This window comes from Poecilia mexicana, unplaced genomic scaffold, assembly GCF_051168715.1.
Source record: "Poecilia mexicana isolate PSO_F unplaced genomic scaffold, ASM5116871v1 scaffold_4, whole genome shotgun sequence".
Classification (NCBI taxonomy): Eukaryota; Metazoa; Chordata; class Actinopteri; order Cyprinodontiformes; family Poeciliidae; genus Poecilia; species Poecilia mexicana.
In genome coordinates this window covers 16,627,910-16,650,728 of record NW_028263373.1, presented here as the reverse complement: position 1 = coordinate 16,650,728, position 22,819 = coordinate 16,627,910, and the positions used below count along the sequence as shown (strand labels likewise).

Below are 22,819 nucleotides of genomic sequence, written 5' to 3'. Positions count from 1 at the left end.
TTTTTAGATTTAAAGACATTTACAGCATATGCCACAGACTTCCAGTCGACACCATTTCATTCCTAAGGGCAAAACCCCAATATGTGGTCGGCCTTTAAAATCTTCTTCCGCTCAAAACGGCTGAATCATCTCAGTACTACAACAAAGAACATCTAAAATGTCGTTCACAGATCTCTGCTGCTGTTTCGCAGAAAATGGCAACAAAGAAAGTGACACGTGGTCTACATGCAAAATTTGCTTGAACTCTGGCATTCAACTCTTGCAAAGAAGCAATCTATTAACAGACATAAAATAGCCTTTTTCTTTTTCACTTCCTTAATCCTGTATCAGAATATCTGCTTTACGGTAAAGCAATGAGTAGGGCAGATGACCAAGAAAGTGAAGACAGATTTCTGAGGAAGTGGCCTTTGACGGACCTTCGTTGACAAAAAAAAAAAAAAAGAAACTGACTTATTTTAGACACAGACATCGCTCTTTATCCACGTAAGCCTGACTGAATTTTGCTCAAGTCACCTAAAGAAAGTAAGTTTTCTTCTGCTTTTCATAGTTGAGCAAGCTGACAATGATCTGCGAGATCTTCAGACACCTAAGCCTCCCAGATATCCACGATGTCGGGCAAAACCATATGCAGCATGTTTCACATGTTGGGGCAGAGCATGTCACTTCAGAATATTAAATTATTGAGTCTTTTGAAAACTATATTGAAGAGTCATCAGATTGAGCTTCACTGATTGAATGTAAATATATGAAAAACTATTTCAGTTTGAAAATTAGCACTCACTCAGGTGCCTGAGATAACTTTTTATTTCCTCACATAAAAAAATGTGTGAATATGCATTTCCCAGTCCTTTGGATCCAGAGGAAAAACACCTCTGACGCCGGTACCTTGCTTCAGTTAACCAGCCAAGAATCCTGAGCTGTATCAATGTCACTGTAATATGACCAAATAAAATGCCACATGGCCCTCCACCCAAAAACACACACATGAAACCAAAAGGAAAATAAACACTAGTTATTATTATTGGTCCAGTTCTACTATTGAAACCAAAAAATTACCAACATCGACAGGCACCAATGTTAATGCCAATGTGTTGTGTAACCGTAATTTAGGCTAGAATTGCACTATATCCAGAAAACTTTTATGTGCATATTAAGCAGTATTTGAATCCAGATTAAATTTAATAGCCTACTGAATATTGCACCTAAGCTGTCTTTTATGGTGCAACACTCTGACTCAGTTTATCAGTTGATCTACACCCAGGATAGGTCATCCTTGTTCTCACAACATGCTGCCTACTGTTTCAAAAAGAAAAAAAAAGAAAAAATACTAAATCAACAACTTAGCCTGCTGTGAAAAAAGAAAATAAAAAGTGATTTATCCAACAGATTTGTCATTTTAAGTGTTTTGGTGTGGAAAAAATTATGTTATTTTTAGCTATTTTTGAGCCTTCCTTGTCTCACATTTATTTTTAAGACATCATTAAAGTTGCATTAACTTAATCAAAGCCACAGAATTTAAGCATCTTTGGGAAACTTATGGTGTTTTCACACCTGATAGTTCAGTAGACTCGGTTTGATTGGGAATCAAAATTACAACATATGTTACAGTTTCAGCTGGTTCAATTTACTTTCACACTGCACTGTCAACGAACCAAAACCTTTGAGCAATCCCCCTCGCTTGTGGTGGCGTTGCACTATGAACTACTGAAGGAAACAACACACAAAAAAAATAAAATAAAATAAAATTGCTAATGAAGACAGTGATTTTCTTCTACACGAGATGTAAAGAAAAATGGAGTGGTGTCAGACCTTCGTGGTTGAAGGATTTCTCTCCCACTAGTACTAGACTTCAGCATTTGTTTCGGTTGAATTCAATGTTGTGTTCTGGAGCGCTCTCTGGTCCACTTGCAATTCATATGCATTTGAACTGCACCACGGTTCACTTCAACCAAACAGAGACATTGGTTTTTAGGCAAACCAGAAGTGGCAGTTTTTGGTCGGCATCAAAGTTCGATTTTACATTCACATGTCCCCAAACAAAGTAGACTCTAAAGGCAAACTAACTACAGTTTGATTAAACAGAGTGAAAGCAACCTTAATTAATGACCAATGATTCTTGTATACAAATACTCCTGATTCAACAAGCTCAAATTGATTGGACTAATTGAATGGCTATATCTGATTCAATGAAATATAGCTATAATGAAAAGCCAAAGTTTGCATTAATTTGGACATAGCATAATGCTTACGCTCAGTACACTCCTCTACTCCTTGCAACAAATAGAGTCTGATAATGAGAAGATGTCAAGATATTGTTCTGCTTGCAGGGCATCTTCGTACATACGTGTGGCTGTATCCACTCGTAATGAGAGGTCTGACCTGTTCTACACTGACAGCACTTTGGAACAAGAACAAAGACCAACATGTTGCACTAGCCAACCTTCTCCTTACAACAATGCAATTCCTAACTGACTTAATTACCGTTTTCTAGCATGAACAAACATAGCCTTAATGGGCAGAAAGAATCACAGTTGTTTATTTTCCACTACAGAGTCACTCTGAATGGAAGCAATACCATGACATCATCTGGATGAGTGTACGGCTACTTATTCAAACTGTTATCCTTTAACTTATGGACTTTTTGGATCCAAAAAAAGAAGGAAAGACTTTGTAACCACTGGACAAGACATTTGGGGTAAACCATCAAAAAAAGGAAAGTCCTGCCCTTTGCCTTTAGAGAGATCACGGTTGTCATAGCAGGCATGAAAAACAAAGTTGAAAACCAGAAATGAGCAATGCTAGGGCAGCTCCAGGAGACATAATTATCAGCAGCCAAAGCTGGTGAACTTATAAAGCTGCTGATTGCTCAACGCATAAACCCCAACCACAAGTTTAAAGCCAAGTCCAAGTGCCAAGTCCAAGTACAAACTAAAGCTTCTAATGAAAAGCGGCTTTGTTATTCACAAAAAAAAAAAAAAGGAAAGACAATGATGTGAATGGAAAACTGACTGCAACATCGGGAGCGTAGAGAGTGAGGGGAAGAGTGCATTAACAGCTTCAAGGGACATGAGAGGGCGGCAGAAGGAGGGCAGACCCCACGGTTCTGTGCCAATAAACAGAAGCGTCTGCTCAGGTTCTCCTCTGAATCATCATTCAGTTAAAGCCATTAAGCGCTCCAGGAACATGTCCCCAAAAAGTAAATAAATGTACAAAGATATCTGCTGCCTTGAGCTCACATGTAGCAGAACCAAATCATAATCAACCAAATGAGTAAAAGAGACAAGGTGGGGACCAGCATGGGATTCTGACAGTATGATGACTCAAGTAAATATTCAATTTATTTTATAATAGAATCATACTGCTGCACAAGTAATCTACTATACTCATGTTCTCTATGACACTTCGCTGTTTTGCGCAGGCTTAAAATAATACAATGCAATATGCTGGGTTTCCTTAGAATTGTTTTTTTAAACAATTTGAATATTTAACTGGACTTGACTGCATTGTTCGAAGGATAGGATCAATTGGAATGTATGTATAATTGGACTGAATTAGCATTATATAAATAATCATGAACTGTGTTGCATAGGAATGATGAGAGGAGCTGCTTTAGCATCACATGGCTGTATTTTTCACACTAATATTTCGTCTCTCTTTTACACAAGAGGAGCTGTATAAATCGTCTTTCAGTCAGGTGAGGCTAAGTGCACAGAAACGTGTTCATATTTAGACAACAAGAGAAAGATGGGCTCCCATTTTGTGAGAGAAAAATAATGGAGTAGTAAAGAATTTTTCTTCTAATAAGAAAGCCATTTAATGTTTCACAGTCCCACAATAATAACTTAATACTCCCATCAGGGTGTATTAATTGAAAAGAGGGCATATATATCTGCCAATGACATGAGCAAACAACCAAATGAGGGACCTGCAGTCGCTAAACAACAATTTACCACCTTCAAGTGAAGTTAACTTTTGCATTACTTTTAAAAGTAAATACAAATCAAATAAACTTTCAGTTAAATCTATTAAGATCAGTTATGTTATGGGGACTGTTCTGGAACTTCTAGAGATGATGGTGCAAAGAAGGATTTGTCAAAAAAAATGAATGACATTATGGATAACCATTAGTATCCTCTTCATCAGACTGCTACACAACAGTGTGTTTGGTCAGAGGCTATTAGAGCCGCTGTAATAAAGACTGCTACAGGAGCTCCTTCTTGCCCACAGTCACCACCATCTACAACAACTATGAAGAAACTCGAATAAATTGAGTTACAACAATATTTAATTTAATTCTGAGTTAATCACATTCTCTGAAGCAAAAAAATCTTTGCAGCTACTTTGAAAATAAATCACTGAATGTTGAATTTGCACTACCATCACACTGTCCCTATCTAACAAAAAACAAAATATGCTACTAAATTTTAAAAAAAACTTATCAATTATAAAAAACAAACATATTGGTATATGTAGAATATTATATTCCAACCACTTGCTTCCAACCACAACCTGATACTCAAGGTCGGAAATCCTTGCTTGACAGTACAGCATAATGTGTCCTCTCAAACAAATCTCCATTTGCTTAAAATGTAGGGCGGAACACTGACAAAAACAAATCACACAATGTCAGAAACTTTAAACTAAAGCCCTAGGGAATAACATCAAAGTCATGTCAATCCGACTCCGAACTGTACTTCCCACAGGGTTGGCAGATATTGCGAAAAACATGTTACAAGTAGGCCAAAATGTACCAAAATGTTCTTTCGCAGAGATTAGAACAAATCATACCTGCTGGACTGACAGGTTAAATAATACCTGTGATACAGAGCGTAGTGATCTAGGAATCATTAAAGGTTTACAATAAAGACAGCTGCCGAACTCCAACTAATCCTCAAATCAATCATGTTGTTTTTTTTTTTCTTTTTTCTTTATTTTTTGACAGTTGCATTAAAAAGATTCGTGTCAGTTAAAACCACTTTTCTTTTGTGAAATGAATTAAGTGTCCATCGCTTTAAGAACTGGTCCAGAGGTGGTTATTAACAAGAACAAACCCGATAAATCATGTTCACTTAGCCGTTTGTGTGACATTTAAGCGTGTGAGAAGACCATCATTTTATTTTCTCTGCAACAAAGTTTTCCCGTTGTGGCGGTGACATCACATGCAGGCAATCCGATAAATCTCAGGAGGTTTGGCAGCTGGTTGATATTGTTGACCTAAAGTAACTGACTCATTGGTGATAAGAGAGGTAATATTTCTAGCTACAAGCTTCTGACTGTACAGCTGTTGGTTCCAACAGCCTTATCAAGCTGATACATATGCCTTTTTTTCCCTGGATCCCTTATGGAAAGTTCAGTAACCCTGTATCGCTGCATAGATAAAATTCTTTTAATGTTATTCTGTCTCATCTTTGCTCATTCATACAGTTCAAATAAAGGCAGAGTCCATTCATTTCTGCCTAGGGGCAATAAGTCCTCTAGTGTTCACAGAAAATGCTTCTTTTTGATATTTTCCACTCTAAATATGCTTTCCTGGAACCTCATTGTGCTATATTTTTAAATTTCTACCACATTCAGCCAAATCACGCTACCCACCCTGACCACAATTTACAAATACACCGTCATCGACATATTAAAATACCAGAACCTCATTGTTCAGATTTTAGTGCATGCTCAATCCTATTTGTGAGGGTTTTCACAAATGGAAAATTCATTGCATTCTTGAAGCACTCAAGTAGATTTCACCAAGCATCTGCAAAAACTACCTACGTGTGAAGGGGCCACATGGATAACAGACAACATGCGATCGCATCACAAACAGGAATCACAAAGGAAACAGAAAGTCCATATATCTCAATGCATCACAAACCACAAAGAGTTCGCTGCCAGCTTCATGTGGTTAGTATTAGGCTTGAGAACGATTTGGTTACATTTATTGATGATTCATGAAAATTACAGTAAAAATTACCCATACTACGCACAAGTGTGGTTACTGATATCAAGGTAAATGAAGGTTTCAAAAAGCTCCAGTTCCAAAAGAGCAAATATTTTCCATCGCATTGTTCCTACGCCTCAAAGTCCTTCTGAGATCCCAGAGAAAGGTATAGAGGGAACAGAGATTTTACCCGCCAACATGGAGGCTTGAGTAACACAACCATTCCCCTCCTCAACCTGTTGCTTTGCACTGCCGGCGACTTGGCTAAATAAAAGAACACAATAATTTTCCTTACATATAAGGTCAACTTCAGCTCAAATGGATAATTTTTTTTTCTTTGCTTCAGTCAACCATATTGCGAAACTCTATGTCAGCCCATGGCAAGTCTAGGAAAGTTTTTGCGTATTAAACAAACTTTACATTAAGTGTTTTTTTTTTTTTTTTTCTTAATTATGCCCCCAGAGTATTCAGCACAAATGAGCATCAGCACATGGGCCATGTGTACACGTGAGGCACAGTAACTTGAAAGATGACTTAGCCTACAGGTGCGCGCAATTATACGGGCGAGTTACCCGACAATCACAACAGCATAATATTCACGTGCTACTACAGCTCCGAATATGTCACGCTTAAGCTCACGGTAATTATTTTTTCCATCATCGTCGCTGGGGACACTTAGAACTTCAATCAAAGAAAAAGGTCAGAGGATAAAAATTAGTCAAAGTGCTTCAAGAAAAATTGCAGTGGAGAGGTTTTTTTTTTTTTTTTTAAGACGCTCTGCGGTGAACGGTGCAGCAATCCAGGTATGAAAAGATTAACATATGTACAGTTAAAAACTATTCATACTTCACAGTTGGTACAAGCCAGGCCAAGACGTGTACTGAACATAAGCGATTTTACTGACGGCTAACTGCAGACATTGATTAGCCCATGATTTACGTCACGGCATGAGGGAAGGCCAAACCTTACAAACTCCAAACAACAACATGTCAACCACTGAAGTGCACCAGCAGACATGACGCCTGAAGTCACCGGTGCCATCATGTTACAGAGTGAACTTTTGGAGTGGAATGGCCCTGGAAGCAGCACATCTCTCTGAAAAATGGGCACGCAATGAAGAAGCGAGAAACAGTTCAGCTCTTGTCAAGTTCTGTCGCAGAGAGTTACAGTTTTGCGCTGGCCAGAACTATATAACAGTTTGAAGTGATGTGCATTTTATTCTTTGAATAGGTTGTTTTAGGGTCTTTTTCAATAGAGCTTGTGTGGATATTGCTTAACATCTTATGACTGCATTATCCAAATCCACAGGGTTGCATGTTTAAAAAATTGAAGTGCCACAATATAGATACATGTGTACTTATAGAAAACTAATCAAATAATTTAAATTTTGTTCATTATGTTTGGGTAATCAATTTCTATAAGACAAAATCAAATATCTGGGTTTCTCAGAGACATCTATGAAGACATCTAGATGGGAGGATGAAATTCAACATAATGTTAAGCAATATTGTTAACTACTTAACACTTTTGGTATTTTGTTTTTAGAAAAAAAAATGAAATTTCTGGGTTTAATTGAGTCCATAAAAACCACAAACTTGAGATTCTTCATTGGGCTGCAAATGACATCATTGGAGCTTCGACCACAGCCTCTCTGGGCTCACGGCCTGCTTACGCTCCCACTTTCCTGCCCTTATTCACACCCACAATAGTGAGGAACAGACTGACAATAGAGACACACCTAACTTGGCTGGAACCCAGCCAGACATTAACCGGCTAGAGTGAGATCTGACCATGAAGATGGGGCTTAAACGAGACAACAAGCAGTTATGTTTAGGAGGCAAGTTGGGTTTATAGATTTCTTTTCGCCCTAAATAAGTCATATTTAGTTTACAATGGACAATTGTTCAGCTCGCTCGGTGCCATCTTTACATGCCACAGACTAAAACAAACTTTATCCCGGTGGTTTTAAAGTGTTACCAACTGCAGTGACTTTAGTTTTGAGTTGGATATAAAATGTACTACGACAAAAGTATATTTATATGTATGAATATTTTGATAAGCGCGTCAGAAGAAGACGCGCTGGTTTTAGCCTCTGAGCAGCGTTCAGTTTGTCACTTGCTGCTGAGATCGACTCAAAACCTTCCACGATCCACCGGTCGATCGCGATTGGTTACACACTGATTTCTAGTCAATGTGGCACACAATATGGAAGCTAGCTACTGAAGAAAACATTACATTATTTAACATTAAAATTATTTAAAATATTGAATATGACTTGACATTTTAAAAGAAGGTAGTGTGTTTCATGTAAAAGCATGAATTACCACTTTTTTGTATCAGTCGGTCATAAGGCAAGGCATTTATTAACATTTGTTTGACAGGAGTGTTCAGTTTGGAAATTTGTCGACAACCCTAAGAGAATCTCCGAGCGCTGAGCTGGAGAACGGCTGGCCGAAATTAGCGTTCATAAATTGGATCAACCTAGAGCTAAACGCTGCTTTCTCTGTGGACATTGGAATATACAACTCAAAAGTTGGATATTCCAACTTTTGAGTTGAAATATCCATTAACACATTAAAACCACCGGGATAAAGTTTGTTTTAGTCTGTGGCCTGTAAAGATGGCACCAAGCGACCTGAACGTCCAACAACGTCTCACGCAGTGACGTTGGTTCCAAAGCTCTATTGGCCAATAGCAGAGGAGCTGGACAGCTCTCTTCATTAACATATTGATGCAGCAGAAATACAGCAAACGGAAAAAGACCAAGCAGAAATACAGCAAATGGAAAAAGACCAAACAGAAATACAGCGAGCAGAAAAGGGAGAAGCAAAAAAAGACAAAGCAAAATATCTATTTTTCTTGACAAAAACGCATGTTTAGGGGAAATGAAAAAGAAATGGCATACATTGCTTGACGGGAACTCGTGTGTAAGGAAAAGAAAAAACTAAATATATATTTATGTTTTTATTTCTTATCAAAACATATATTTATGCTTTTATTTATTCCTTTATGTATTTATTCTTTTATTTATATATTTATTATTTGATTTCTTATTATGTCAGTATTGGTCCTCCAAAAATATATTTAAGCTTTTATTTCTTATCAAAATACATATTTATTATTTTATTTATGCATTTATTCTTTTATTTCTTATGTCAGTTTTGGTCCTCCATACTTCACAAATAAATGAAAACCTATCATTCAAGAAAAAGTTGCTTCCACATAACATTTACTCTGTTGTGTAACTCAGCCACCACTGTTGATTCACTTGAGTAAATGTAATGAGCTATGAAGTAATCACTACCAATCCACGCTCAGACAGTAAAGTGAGGGGTGGTCTACCCAGGGAAAAGGAATTACAGTGAAGGCCGAGTGCTCCGATTAATGGGAACCAATTTGTCCCTGGGGGAGCTTCATCACTCCACTTGGCAAAGATGAGGGGCGCTGAGCCCAAACCCAAACCATTTCAAGCTGAAGGGAAATCATTGTTATCTCACAGCTCCACCCCCACAGAGCCTTGTTCCACTTTGTGATGAACTCTAATTCAAAACAGAACAATGAAGCTTGGAGCAGATTCCTCAGGGAGACCGAGTTTGTACACAGAACAATGGTCCCGCTGCCAAGAGGAGAAAATTTTAAAAAATCCCTGTCAAGTCATGTATGGGTGTGTTGTTTGAAATATGTTTGGTCGTCAAAAATATTTACAGGAAAGTTATGAGTGAACAAGGCGTTTTAATTACAGCTGAAAACAGTTAAAATTGTGGTTCTGGCTGCCAACTTGCCTTTGGGTCCACAAACCTCCCTGGAAGTTTTGTGGCTTAAGATATGAAAGCATCTGGATTTCTTCACAAGGAGCTAAAACAACCCTTTCTGCAACAGAGTGAGTAAAAGATAAGACATATTAAGGTAGATAATTAAATATTTTCATATGTCTGGGTTTAGACAAGATCATTAAAAAAAGAGCTCCTCATTTTTCTTTTTTTACAGTTGCACATATAAGTGATGATAAATGCTTATAAAAGTTTAATCTATTCCAGGTAGGAAGGAGTTGTGAGAATGGAGGACAATGGACACTAGAACAAGAATATCTTCATGAAAAAGGGGTTACATTCCATCAGTCATTTAAGTGAATAAATGTTTCTGAGATTTAGAACAGCCAAAAGTTTCATGATGGGCATTAAAGGTCATGCCGAAAAGAAGCAAAAGACACCCCCCCTAATTTGTAGCAGAAAGAAATCCCCGTCTACTGAACCTGGTCCATGCCAGAACCAAGATTCAGAATAGTTCAATCTATTCTTTGGTTTTAGCTTTACAATAAGCCCACATAATTATTGAAACATGACACTGCTTTAAAGGGAAGTGTCAAGACTTCTTGAATGAGCTGTCAAGATGTTACAAACAGTACATAATTCAATTTGCACCATGGCAAACTAGCAGCTAATCCAAATAGTTTAGAGCTAAATGGACTGCTGCTTAATAGATTTTTTTTTTCTCTAAACATCCCCTCTCCAAAAATACCACAGCAGTTTAAAGTGAAAGTCATTTTTTGAACCACATCAACCAGAACTTGGTGATTTATTTTATTTAGGAGGCATCAATGAGCTTCTTGTGTTAAATCTGTACTTTGAACATAACATGTGAAGCATTTTCAGGCAGAATATCCATCAAACAGAAAAGAACAGTGTCACTTAAGCCTCTGTCATATGTTTGATTCTTATACTTCTGTATCAGCCAGTTACTCTGACCTTTATGCCCCATTATTAGGTTGTGTCAAGAAAAGGAAGATCATAGTGGTGTACAGCCTCCCACCATCTCTTGTGCAAGTAGTCATGGGTTTATGTGCAAAATAAAATGACATTATTTATTCTTTTGAAAGTTTGAGTTGCTTTAAGATGACAGAAATTTGACCCCTCTGGAACTAGCTAAGACTTCAGCCTCTGGATCAAATTATTCTGGATTTATACTAAATGAAGATGCCAACAAAGTTCTCTTTTGTAGATTAGATATTATCTGCTTATAAGCTTTTAAAAAAACAGTTGGTTCAAAAACCTCTTCTATAAACAATTTAACCCTTAATCAATCAACATACCCAAGGGTTTCATGTAGCTGCGATCTAGGGCTGAAACGATTCCTCGAATGATTCGAGTACCTCGATTACTAAAATTCCTCGAGGAAAATTTAGTGCCTCGAAGCTTCGTTAATTTATGTTTTATTAGTTAGCGCACCGTGTTCCGGCCGGGACTTCATTTGCGTTGCGCGGAGCTCTCACTTCCGCCTCTGAGTTGTTGACAAAAGCTAAGTCTCAGCAGCATAAAGTCCAATCTTCAAGATTGGCCCGTGGGGATTTTATTGATTGATGATAATGCCCGACTTTTTTTTCGTTTTTGGGGAACCAATAAGCATCCTTAAAATGACTGGGGGAATGCCTGGAGTACGGCAGCATTTCTCCTCCGGGGCTGCTGGTTGAAAGCGAACGGCGGGAAGAGCGCTGAGGTGAGCGGATAGACTGAACAGGGCGGGCGGCTGAGTAGCTGATGCTTACCGTGTAAATGTAGCTTTACCGACGAACCGCACAATAAATTTCATATCCCGGTCTGAAGAAACGGGTGGCGGAGCGCATCGTACATGGCTGGTAGATGAGTTTCTGAGTGTGACCAGTGAAGGTGTCGTAAATATCCCGTATTGCTTCCCCCGTGTTCGTCCCCCGGTCTAACGGTTCGTCAGTCCGCTGGTCTATTTCCTCCCCTCCACCCCATCTTACGTTCGTTCATTCGCCCTCTCCTCCCACTCCAGGCGGCATTTCCCGTATTTTCAAACCCAAAGCGTGACAGGTTAGGTGGCAAGGTGAGTTTAATTAATCTATTAAACTCACTGAAGATGAATACATAAACTAAAAGCTGGATTGTAGACATTTTTTATAAGCATATTTGTGAGCCTGCCTCTTTGTTATTAAATTCAATATAATTTCAGATTTTTCTATAACTTTTCTTCTGGTTAACTTAGAAAGTGAGCTATTATTGTTACAGGTTAGTTTTCTAAACTACAAAAAGCAACTGTTAGGGATGCTCAAATATGAAAAATTGGACTGATATTGATATCTGATAGTAACACCGGTATTATGCCAGATTTACCAATATTTCATTTTATAATTTTTTTTTATCCGATTACTCGATTAATCGTAAGAATAATCGATAGATTACTCGATTACTAAAATATTCGTTTACAACAGCCCTACTGCGATCTGAAGGATGCACCAGATCAGATCAGTTGAATAGAGGCTGCTACGGTTTGCTGGCTTGGCTTGGGCAAGTTGCACAGCTTGGTCTGGACTTTTTAAGGCCAAGATAAACCCTTAAGTGAATAGTTTTAAGTAAAGCCAATTTACAATCTCATATAAAAACAGGGAATTCGCAGGAAAGAAGCAAAACTCTTCAAAGGTGGAGCGCGAGTCAACACTACGTTAAGCTTATGTTTCAAAGCTGACAGCTCTTTCTGGGCTCTGAATCAGAGAGCCGGAGCAGAAGGCAGTCAGAATCCTGCTGGTTCAGTCTGGCCATGTCACTGCTGCTACGGAGCGGATTATGTGCCAGCTATTGTTGCAGCAGGTGTGTGTTTGAGAGATGTCCATCTTGTCCCTCTCTCCAGCATGCCACGTCCTGCCAGGATCTCCCCAGCTCCCACATGCACCCACTGATATCTCTGCCTTTCATGCATTAAAACAGATGTATGACAACTAAATTGATAACAGCTGTTGCCGTTTAAATTAAACTCAGCGATGTTTTCCACATAATCAAGATAAAGCCAAACTGATGCTGCTTGGACGAAGACCTTTGTAAATAATAATTAACTTGGTGTTCTAAAGACCATAAAAATCCCAACTCAGCATCCGTAAACACAAATTAAATCCCACACACTGACTGGATCATTCATAACAAGTCCAGAACAAAGCGCACAGATAAACACCGAGGCCTCCACAAGACAGACCGTGCACGTGTGTGGACGCCAGCCCTCATTTTAGGTTATTCTTGGCTCAAGCATCACCTCGGCAGCAGCACAGCTCGCAGCCAGAGTGTTGCAACATCTCAGCTCAAGCTCTAAACAGTCCTAAATAGAGTGTGTGCATTACAGGAGTCCTATAGGAGAGTCTGTATTTATAGGGTTTAAAGTTAGGAGGTTGGGAAAGGTGCCCAGAGCAAACACACAGGCTGTCTTTCCCCAAACAGAGCAGAGAATAGAAGCCAGCCTCTCTATGATTGGCACTTACTTCAATCCCAGTAGCAAAGCACAGCTTGTCTTGTAGCATATACAGGGGCTTTTTAATACCCAGAAGCCCTAAACACACTGGTAGAGCAGCATAAAGAGAGAAATTAACATTCAGTTGAGGCATACAAGCTGCTGAAATCTACAGTCACACCCTTTTTACGGTTTAAATTCTTCTCAATGAGATGTCAGATAAAGTATTCGGTTTTCTCTGGCTGGATGTAGCAGAAAGTAAATCTGCTCTACCCCTCAACTAGCAGTTGCTTCACACTGCTAGTTAGCTGGCTGAAAGAAGGCAGCTGCCTGCAGTTTTCATTTACAGACAAGAGCTGTTTGGAAAGAAATATTACAGGTCACAACAGACGCATATTCAAGGCCTGGAAAAAAATCATTATGTAACTAAATCACTCAGCTAACGTTTCTTTTTTTTTTTTCCTTTTTTTTTTTACAGCAATACAAGCTGCAAGTCTGCCAATCAGCCAATAGTTGAGTAGGTGGACTAAACAAGACCTGCAATAACTCTGAGAACAGCCAAACAGCAAAACGGTATAACATTCTGCAAAAACTACAAATAAATTTACATTTACTTGCGTCAATGTATCAAAACAAGAATTTCCCACAGTATTCAGTGTTATAGAGTAAAACTGAGACGTTTAGTATAAGGGCAAACTTCCATTCATTTAATACTTTATTCTATAAATAATAAGTTCAAGTGGTATAATTTTCCCCTGTCATGGAAATAAAGGCGTACTGTATTACTGATTGCCTACAGGGAAAAACACGGATGACTGACATGGAAAATAAACCATCAACTGGATTTATAACCTCTTACCCGTCTCCATCCTCATTCATTGTAATCTGGATGCCGAAAAAGCTGTTGACACCCGGACTGGTCAAGCTGAGGCCCTCGCCAATAGGAGACTGCACATGGTCTTTCACTGCCCCCACACCAACGCTCTGCTGAGGAAGGGCTTCGGTCATCTTCCAACCGTCCTCCGCCGGGTTAACGACTCCTCCGTACGCTCCCTGCAGCTGGATGAGTCCTGCTACACCAGGCGCCTGACTGGACACACCTGGAGGTACGCTGGTCGTACTTGGCACTGTGGCAGGCACGTTCTGGCCACCGCTGTGGATAGAGACGGCGGTCGCGGAGGGTGCAGGGGCGCTGCCCGCACCCCCTGAAGGCTGCTGTTGTGTGCTTCCTGAAATTACAGGGGCGACGACTGATGCATTGGCCACCTGATGCATGAAACTCACATCTCCACTGGGCCCTTGTGCTCCTGGACCAGCAAGGGTGAACTGAGGTGATGATACCTGACTGGTGGAGCCTATGGAGGAGGACGTAATAGGAAGATTCTGGGTGCTTGACCCAAAGTGTTGCTGGCTGGGAAGGGGAGAATAGGCAAACTGCTGGGGAAGCGAAGCAGGAGGTATGATGGCACTATGGTGCACACCATTGAGGCTGTCAGGTATGAAAGTCTGGGGGGTACCGGGCGACATGGTTACCTGACCCTGTATGGATTGTTGTGATGCTGCTGCTGTTGCTGCGTACCCCGTGGGCTGGAAGGCACTTGCTCCACTCCCAATATGAGGGGACAAACTGTAGCCCTGCTGCAGGGACTCTGGGGCCTGAGAGTGGGTGTGGTGTCCAGCGGAGACAGAGTAGCCACTATCTATGGAGTTCTCCAGAGCCTGTGCAGGAAAAGCACTGCTACCGACAATAGAATTACAAGTAGCTCCTAACCCACTGTCTCTGTCCACACTGTGATCGATGGATGGAGAGGACTTCAGGCTGTCCACAGTCCGATGAACTCCTGAATCCGATTCTTTCACATAAAACTCAGTGCAAGTCCACCTGCCCCGTCTGAAGGGCTCTCCATTACTATGGTCGAGTTTAATGACTCTAAATCGAGAGCTACAGCTGTTGCTAGGCGCTGTGTGGCTCATGCTGGTAATAACAGCTGTAGCACTGGTTACTATGTGGGAGCTGGGGACAAAAGGCACACTCCCCCCTACATTATGTGGGGTGTTACGACCACTGGATGTAGATTTCATAGAGATAACCCCGATAAAAGGGCTTGTAAAAGGCAGCAGGCCCTCCTGATTCTCCCCAACGTTGTTCCAAGTGTCGTCTGGTGAGATCCGGTCACACCCCCCCGGCGACCTGGGATCAGTCCTGGGTTCCTGCGGATCGTCCAGCCGCTCGCTGCCGTCCCCAACAACGATCCCGCCCGCCTCCGGCTCACTTTTCTGAGCCGGAGTTACACTCGTAATCTCGAAGCAACTTCTCTTCTTTCCTGTTATTTTCGACATCGTTAGCGATTTGGGTTGCCCAGAGGAAACGGAGTGCTGCACTAACGTGTTGCGAAGCAGTTCACAGCTGAAGCATGGGATAAAGGCACGTACCGTCACAGCACATTTCCTCAGAGTTCATCTTTTCAATCTGCTGTCCAGAAAAAGTGTACAAAAACCCCCAAGGCCGGACCTCGAAGAGAAGGCTCGGGGTGTGTGGTCCCAGTGTATGTCGGTCGGCCTTCCTTGTATCCGGACAGCGGAGTAGTAAACAGGCCCTTGTCAAACTTCTGTCTGAGCAGCAACCACCGGTACTCTAGTCTGAGGCGGGCCCAGCCTCTCAGCGGTTCAAATATTTCTCACCACTTAGCCAAGATAGCTGCTGTTGGCTAGTTTCCCCTGCCTCTGTTGGAGCATATGCGCCATCGTGATGTAAACAAACTCAGTCGCAGTTTCAAAAATTAGTACACAATCCCAGCAGCAGACGAAAGGGAGCGTTCCTCAAAGTTTCTCCGGAAAGTTTGCCTCTCTTCGTGTGAACAGCTCTTCTCTGGCAGGTAGCTGACAGAAACAGCTTCTTCCCCACGCAGCGGCACCGAGCTAACGGGCAGCTAACTGCTCCTGACTGCCGCTCAACCGCTCCGCAACATGCCAAGAACCGAGAGCATCACGTGGCGGGAGGTCAAGCGCATCCTCTGTTGCCTCCAGCAACTTCATTCAGTCAGAATCTCCAACTGTAGACGCCCTCCATGGAGTTGGAGCTCCAAGAAATTGCGAAATTAATTTTAAATGGCTAAAAAGTTAAACATTCAGTGTCGTCACTTCCGGTAAGCGTCACACCCGGTAGTCGGAAAAGGGCTGTTCTATGGTTCGTACAAAAAACTCTCTGGTATTAATTTAACTTTTTTTTATCATTTTCAAATAAAATATTTATATTAGTGATTATACATTTATTGATAATATTTTTTCAGATAAAATTCAAAATAACAGCATTGATTCTGTTAATTTATTTTCATCAAAGCTTCTGCTTTTGCAACTCTCCTCTATTTACACAGTAAAAGCGTTTCTTCCCTGTTGTGATCATGTTAGAAAAAAAAAGTTAACTAGGAAGCACACGATAAACTGAAAATGTCTGCCATCATATAACTGAGTTACTTTCCTCATACATTTCCATTTCCTTGAGCTTGATGTCGTTATGTCCCTCCATTGGAAAGGGGAGGAAAGGGAGTCAAGGAGTGGAATCAGTCGTATTCAATAATTGAAATATTACTGAAAAGCCCAATTATTTTTAGGAACTTATCACAAAGTGAAACATATTACACAGACTAATTACACATAGATTACAGCCTTTATTTATGTTAATTATGATGATTTTTTTTCACATACTGTACAGCTAATGAAAAAATACAATTTACAATTAAAACCTGACATGAGACCATTAAAAATATTTTAAATAGAAAAATTTGGGTTTAGTGAAACTTGTTCTTAATATGTCCTTATAGCTTCTTTCCTTCAAAGGGTACTTTTAGGTTCATCTTATTAATATAACTGTATAGGATTAGATAAAAACTATATACATATCAAGTTTATTTGTATAGCACATATCAGCTTAAAGGAAGTTCAGTCCTTTACATCCTAAAAGCACACAAATATATAAAGTCATGAAACACAATCAAAAATTGAAGCATAACATTTTGTCTGGTGGCATTATTACACATCAGAATGTTTATTAATGTGTTATTTATTATGATTCAAAAGCTATTCTAAACAGGTGGATTTTGAGTCTGGATTTAAAGGAAGTCAATGGAATGTCATAATGATTAATTTAAATTAAAAAGAGAAAGTCTCTAATTATTCAATATATGTTAATATTGTGGATATCAGATGTGAAATAAATGCACTTTTTGCAAATTTACTAAATATGACTACACATTTGTTCCTTGTATTTTTAACAACATGTTTTCTATATTTGGTTAGGAAGCTTTTTTTAGCTAGCCTGTGTTGTAAGTTTTTAACTGGGATAAAAGTGAGAAGCATTCACCCTGTAAGCATGCAGGTCAACGCTTCAGCTGAGTCCAGTTGAGTGAGTCATCAAGAGACTTATGATGATTAATCATATCAGTTTGAGAAATCAGGGAATGTTGGATGACAGGGCAACAGGCGGATTCTACTTGGTTGTAGTCACCAAATTAAAACAAAATTCCTAATAAAGCTGATAGTATATGCATCCAGTCATTCCCTGGAAACAAAGACACTTTATGTTTGTGGCTTATGCTTTTGGTTAAAGGCGTGTCACAAAACCAAACCCATGAAGAAGTTTCAAACTTGTTTTTTTTTTTTTTTTTTGCAACTTGCAACTCTTGGAAATTATTTGTCACGATAGCTGTAAATGATTTATGTTCCTGAGAAGTAAATGTATGTGTTCATTTTCCAGCTCATTTTAGCCAGTTTGATTACTTTGAAGGTTAAATGTGTAATTACTGCAATTTCCTCTGGCTGCATTGGAAGGATACAATATAACTTGTAATTTCATTGCAGTTATTCTTTCCATTGGCAGGTCACACCCGTTTTAAACGCATGGTTTGAGTCGATGAAGTCGAAGAGTTTAAGAGATTAGCACTCTATAGACAGAAACAACTGATGTTTTGATAGAAACAAGGAAGAGGGTGGAGCGGGTTGTGACACATTTTATATCTGGATCTTTTGTTGCCAACCTCACATATCTGCCGTCATAGGATTTCAACACCTCATATTAACACAATGACTCATCTTCCATGTGACAATCTGTTCAACCAGCGACTGATAACTCTTCACAAGCCCGTATGAATGAATCTGAAGATTTATCATGCTTCTATCTGCTTTTTTTACCTGATTTTTCTCATACTCGGTTAACTGCATTATTCTCTCCAGTGACTCCTTTGCAGTCACATGATGACGAGAGGTTAATTCAGCTGCAGAGGCAATCACTCCATATTACATTCGGCTGTGGGACAGCTTGTCACAAGATAAGTGCATGATACAAACACAGAGAAAAGGACCATAAAGTTGACCTCTTTTGACTGACTCCTTGATACGTTTAAAATTTTGCATGTATTTCATTTTGACCATGTCATGTCGCATCAGTGTCTTAAAAAGTTTTTATAGAGGAGCCAAAGGTTAGAAAATATTGTCTTCAACTGGAAGTTCAGGAATTATCACGACATGTACATATATATATATATATATATATATATATATATATATATATATATATATATATATATATATATAAAATCTAAAGCGCATCAAATTATCCAGTAGTTTTAATTTAAAGAAAAGTTGCAACATTTCTTACTGCTGTTAAAATTATATCAAAAATGTTTTCATATAGTTATCATATGTCGAGCTTAATCTCATTTTGTTATGATTTCATTGCAGGGACTAAAGCAGAAGTGTTGAATATATAACTTCTAATTTTACTTGCAGTTGTGAAGCGCTTATTGCACAGAATAATATCCCTTTTCGCAAAAGCTGATTTTAGCTGGTTAAAATGTCAGCCTAAGTTTATAGCTTGCCTTCTGCAGTTTTCAAACAATTTCCTTTTAAGAGGGGCAAGTGGTAAATATCGGCATTATAACGGCCCATATTTTTGTGATCTTGTATATTTTCAAACTTCCTTACTTGACCTGAATGAGAGAAAACTGGAGCAGTCTTATCTCAGCCAGATGTCAGATAGCATGCAGCAACAGGTAGGGGAGGGAGGGGGAGTGCCCTACTATATCCTTCATACTCACTGGCATCTTATTACAGGGCTTTCAGCCTGAGGGACAGCTTTAAATCTGTTGCTTGTATATACTTGGATACCGGGAACTGACCGATGCCTGGTCCTGAAAGATATGTTTTAAATTCTGTATTTACTTTTTTACTGTTTTCACAGAGGGTCTTCAAATGGTGCATTTGTCTATTAAATGTTTTGATATAGCAAAAGGACTTAGAAAATGTATCTAAAAAAAGTCTAATCTTACATATATTTTTATTACTTTGTGGGTAAAAATGTTTTGTTTTTTCATTTACTTAAGATTGTGACTGATTTCATTGTAAAGCACCTTTGAGGGTTCTGGAAAGTATTTTATGAGTCTGAGGTCATTTCATTTTATTTCATAAGTCAAAAAACCTTTTATTTTTAAAAGACCAGTAAAATGAAATGACCAAATTATTCCCCTGTCATTTTGAGTTTTATTTCTGCAAGTTCATTTCTGGATTTCAGTTTTTTACAGCCTGACCTAAACACTTTATAGGTTAGTTTTATTTATTGCACATGCTGTTTAAAGTGTTTTCGAAGTCTTGTGGGTAAGAACTCTGTCTTTGGGTCCTTTGCAAACACCATAAAACATAGAGAAATCATTTTAAAGCATACACACATACCAAACACTCATTATAGTTATGTTTTTTATTATATTGAAAAAAGGCTTATAGTCCAAAGCTCAGCTTTTCCAGGGTGTAATCTCAACACATGAGCCATATACACTGTTGGCTAAAAAGTTTACACTCATCATGAACAAGTTTGTAACTTTGGACTAGTTATGCATTTATCCGTTGTTTTTTGGGGGGCCGTTGGAGGAAATCTTCAACAAAAATAGCTTCAATTATTGTTTTTATCACAAGGGGGTATACATGTTTGAATTCAATTAAGATTTCACATATGGTAAATACAGTAAATGTTGTACAGGCTCAAATGTATACACACACTCCAACTTATATTTTCTTAAAGAGGGGTATTATGTATTTTCCAGGGACATAGCCCCGTTTTATTCTGCAATCAAGTAACTATGTTACCTTGAGTTGAAAATGCTAAATATATCACAAACAAATTAAAATAAATTTGACTTTGCGTCATATCCACCTGTGACACTTTGAAATTGACCTCTGTCTCTTTAAGAAGCTCCTACATTTTCTGACAATCCTCCTTGAGAACATTGTCATTGATGGCGTTTACAACTGTTCTTAGGAGCTCAATAGACTCACACTTCCACCAGATGTTTGCTAATTGCTGCTGCCGCTAGTCTGGTGGAGCTGTGTGGGAGATCCATTGGACCTTAACACAACTTTTACTGCTAGTTTTTACAAGTGTCTAGCATAATTATGAATGGATATCTGATCACTTGTTTTAGCAGAATTTGTTTATTTCATTTAAACTGATTGGATTTTTGGCATTGATCCTTAGGTCAATGCCAAATTGTGAACACAATTAAAGTTGTGGGTTTGAGAAACTCAGTGTTAGGTAGATTTATTCTAACCCCGTTTTTGCTTATGTTTGGGACTATTTTCCAGTTGAAACATCTCATTGTGTCCAAGTTTCAACCATCACCACTGTTGCCGCCATCCGTAGGGAAGCAAATTCAACCTCAACAAGAAAAGGTGAGTGCCAAGTAAAAGTTGGCTGCACCAAAACTGACATTGTCAATTAAAATGCACAAAGGCTAGAGGAATGTTTGAAGAAGTCAAAGTGAGGCTTTCAATCAAATCTAAGAACACTGTTCCAAATGTCCAGGATGGTGGTGATAATATCATGCTAACATTATGCTGGTGTTACACAGTTACCCCGGTGTAACACCAAAGAACATGTCTATTTTTTTTTTTCTATTTTTTGGAATTTGCAAAGGAGTATTTATCCAGAAGGAAGAAAAACTGAGAAAAATAACAGTAAATTCAAAGTTATGCAAAGGTTTTTAACAACCTCACATCACATTTTCCTTGTTTTTATTTTCATAGGTGCTTTATTCTCAACCACTGCGTCATTTCGTAGGATCAGGCAGCATGCCCGACTCCATTCCGTCAAAGCACATTCACAGTGACATGTAAAATAACTCTACTGTATTATTCCAATGCCACAACTCACTAATCATTGAATTACATAGTTACATAACATCTGGTAGTGCCTCATAAGGTCTGTGTGACAAAAACAATCTCATGCCCTCCTCAGATACAAGAGAGTAGATGGGAAACAGAAGACGAGCTGACATACAGCAGCAGGAGAAACAGATTATGGCGTGGAGAGGCTGATAAGATGTCATCAGACTCTGATTTGGTTCATGTAAAAAACCAGACGGGATGCGTCTCTTGAAGGTTGTCATTGTCATGGATGAGGAGCATCAATACAGTCATGTCATATGTAGAGTTACTTGTTCATAGACGCATACATTTCATACAATAGTTCCATTTAAATTCATTCAAGATCAGGCATGTTTTTCTATTGGCTAAACAGAGCAGTTTTCCTATCTCCATACATCTGGAAACAGCTCCTGTGAAAACATTGTTGCAATATCAGCCCTGACAAACCCTCTATACTTAGATGCTCCCTCTTTAGGAGCCTGTTGCACGTGGGCTTTCCCAGACTCATCCAATCTGTTTGTGTAGCTGGGTGAGTTTATTTGCTCTGGTCTGAGGGCAAAGACTGCCAGACTGTACTGCGGCCTGTCCCAATCCAACATGCCTGCTCCACTTTCAGTAAACCACCTCCATAACAACACGGACATTGTGCAGGTTGTATTTTTGGGGTCTGGTAGGAGGGGGTTGGCCAGTGGTCACTTTTAGCTGCTGAACCTGAGAGACCTCTGGCCTTCAGCAAAGACTTGTGGGGTTCGAGAGGGCATGATCAACAAACAATCTGACCTAACATCTCTCAGCACTTGCTAAAAACAGGGCTTCCCAAGAGCAAAAAAAGGTACAAGGGATTGGTTCAGTTCAACCTGACAAGAATGAAAGTGAAATCATGAAGTATGCTTGTGAACCTTATGCATCTTTTCTGGTTCAGTGGGCCTCATTTCCACAAAAACACGCTTTGGTTTGTTAGCTTTGACCCGCACCATTTATTTCCCCATGTTTGACTTCTAATAAAAGCATGGAAATGCCACTATAAGTGTGTTTTTTAAGGATGCGGTTCTGTCCTGTTCACACAAAAATGTTCCTGAGTAGAGTAGGACTTGATTTGATTGCATTTTTTTATCATGAAGTACGGCTGATGTGTTGAGGCATGCTTGATCACCAGTTTCACGCTTCTCATAAATTTTAATCAAGGATGTTCTATAAATTTATATTACAGTGAACAAGAATGGTAACCCATGAGCATACTGTAGGAAAGCTGATGAACAGACACAACAGGCACAAAATGATGCCTGTGAATGTGATTCCAGTTCACAGCTATGTGAGCTGGAATCACAGCTCACATAGCTGTGATTCCAGCTGTGATTCTGCTAAATCTTTTTCATTGAATGTCTCACTTCTTGCTCATTGATCGTTTCAGAAAAAATCGGTTCAAAATTATGTTAGGTTCAGGACAGGAGATCATTCAAAGCA

General features: G+C 39.2%; 1 protein-coding gene across 1 annotated transcript in view; it reads right to left on the bottom strand.

The window, feature by feature from the left end:
• Nucleotides 1-16,289, bottom strand: part of tsc22d2 (TSC22 domain family 2) — a 39,579-nt gene extending 23,290 nt beyond the window's left edge. The window contains exon 1 of the mRNA XM_015011301.2: nucleotides 14,025-16,289. Within this exon, the coding sequence (XP_014866787.2) occupies nucleotides 14,025-15,505 (1,481 nt within the window). The 5' untranslated portion in view covers nucleotides 15,506-16,289. The remainder of the gene's footprint in view (nucleotides 1-14,024) is intronic.
• Between the last annotated feature and the right edge of the window lie 6,530 nt (nucleotides 16,290-22,819).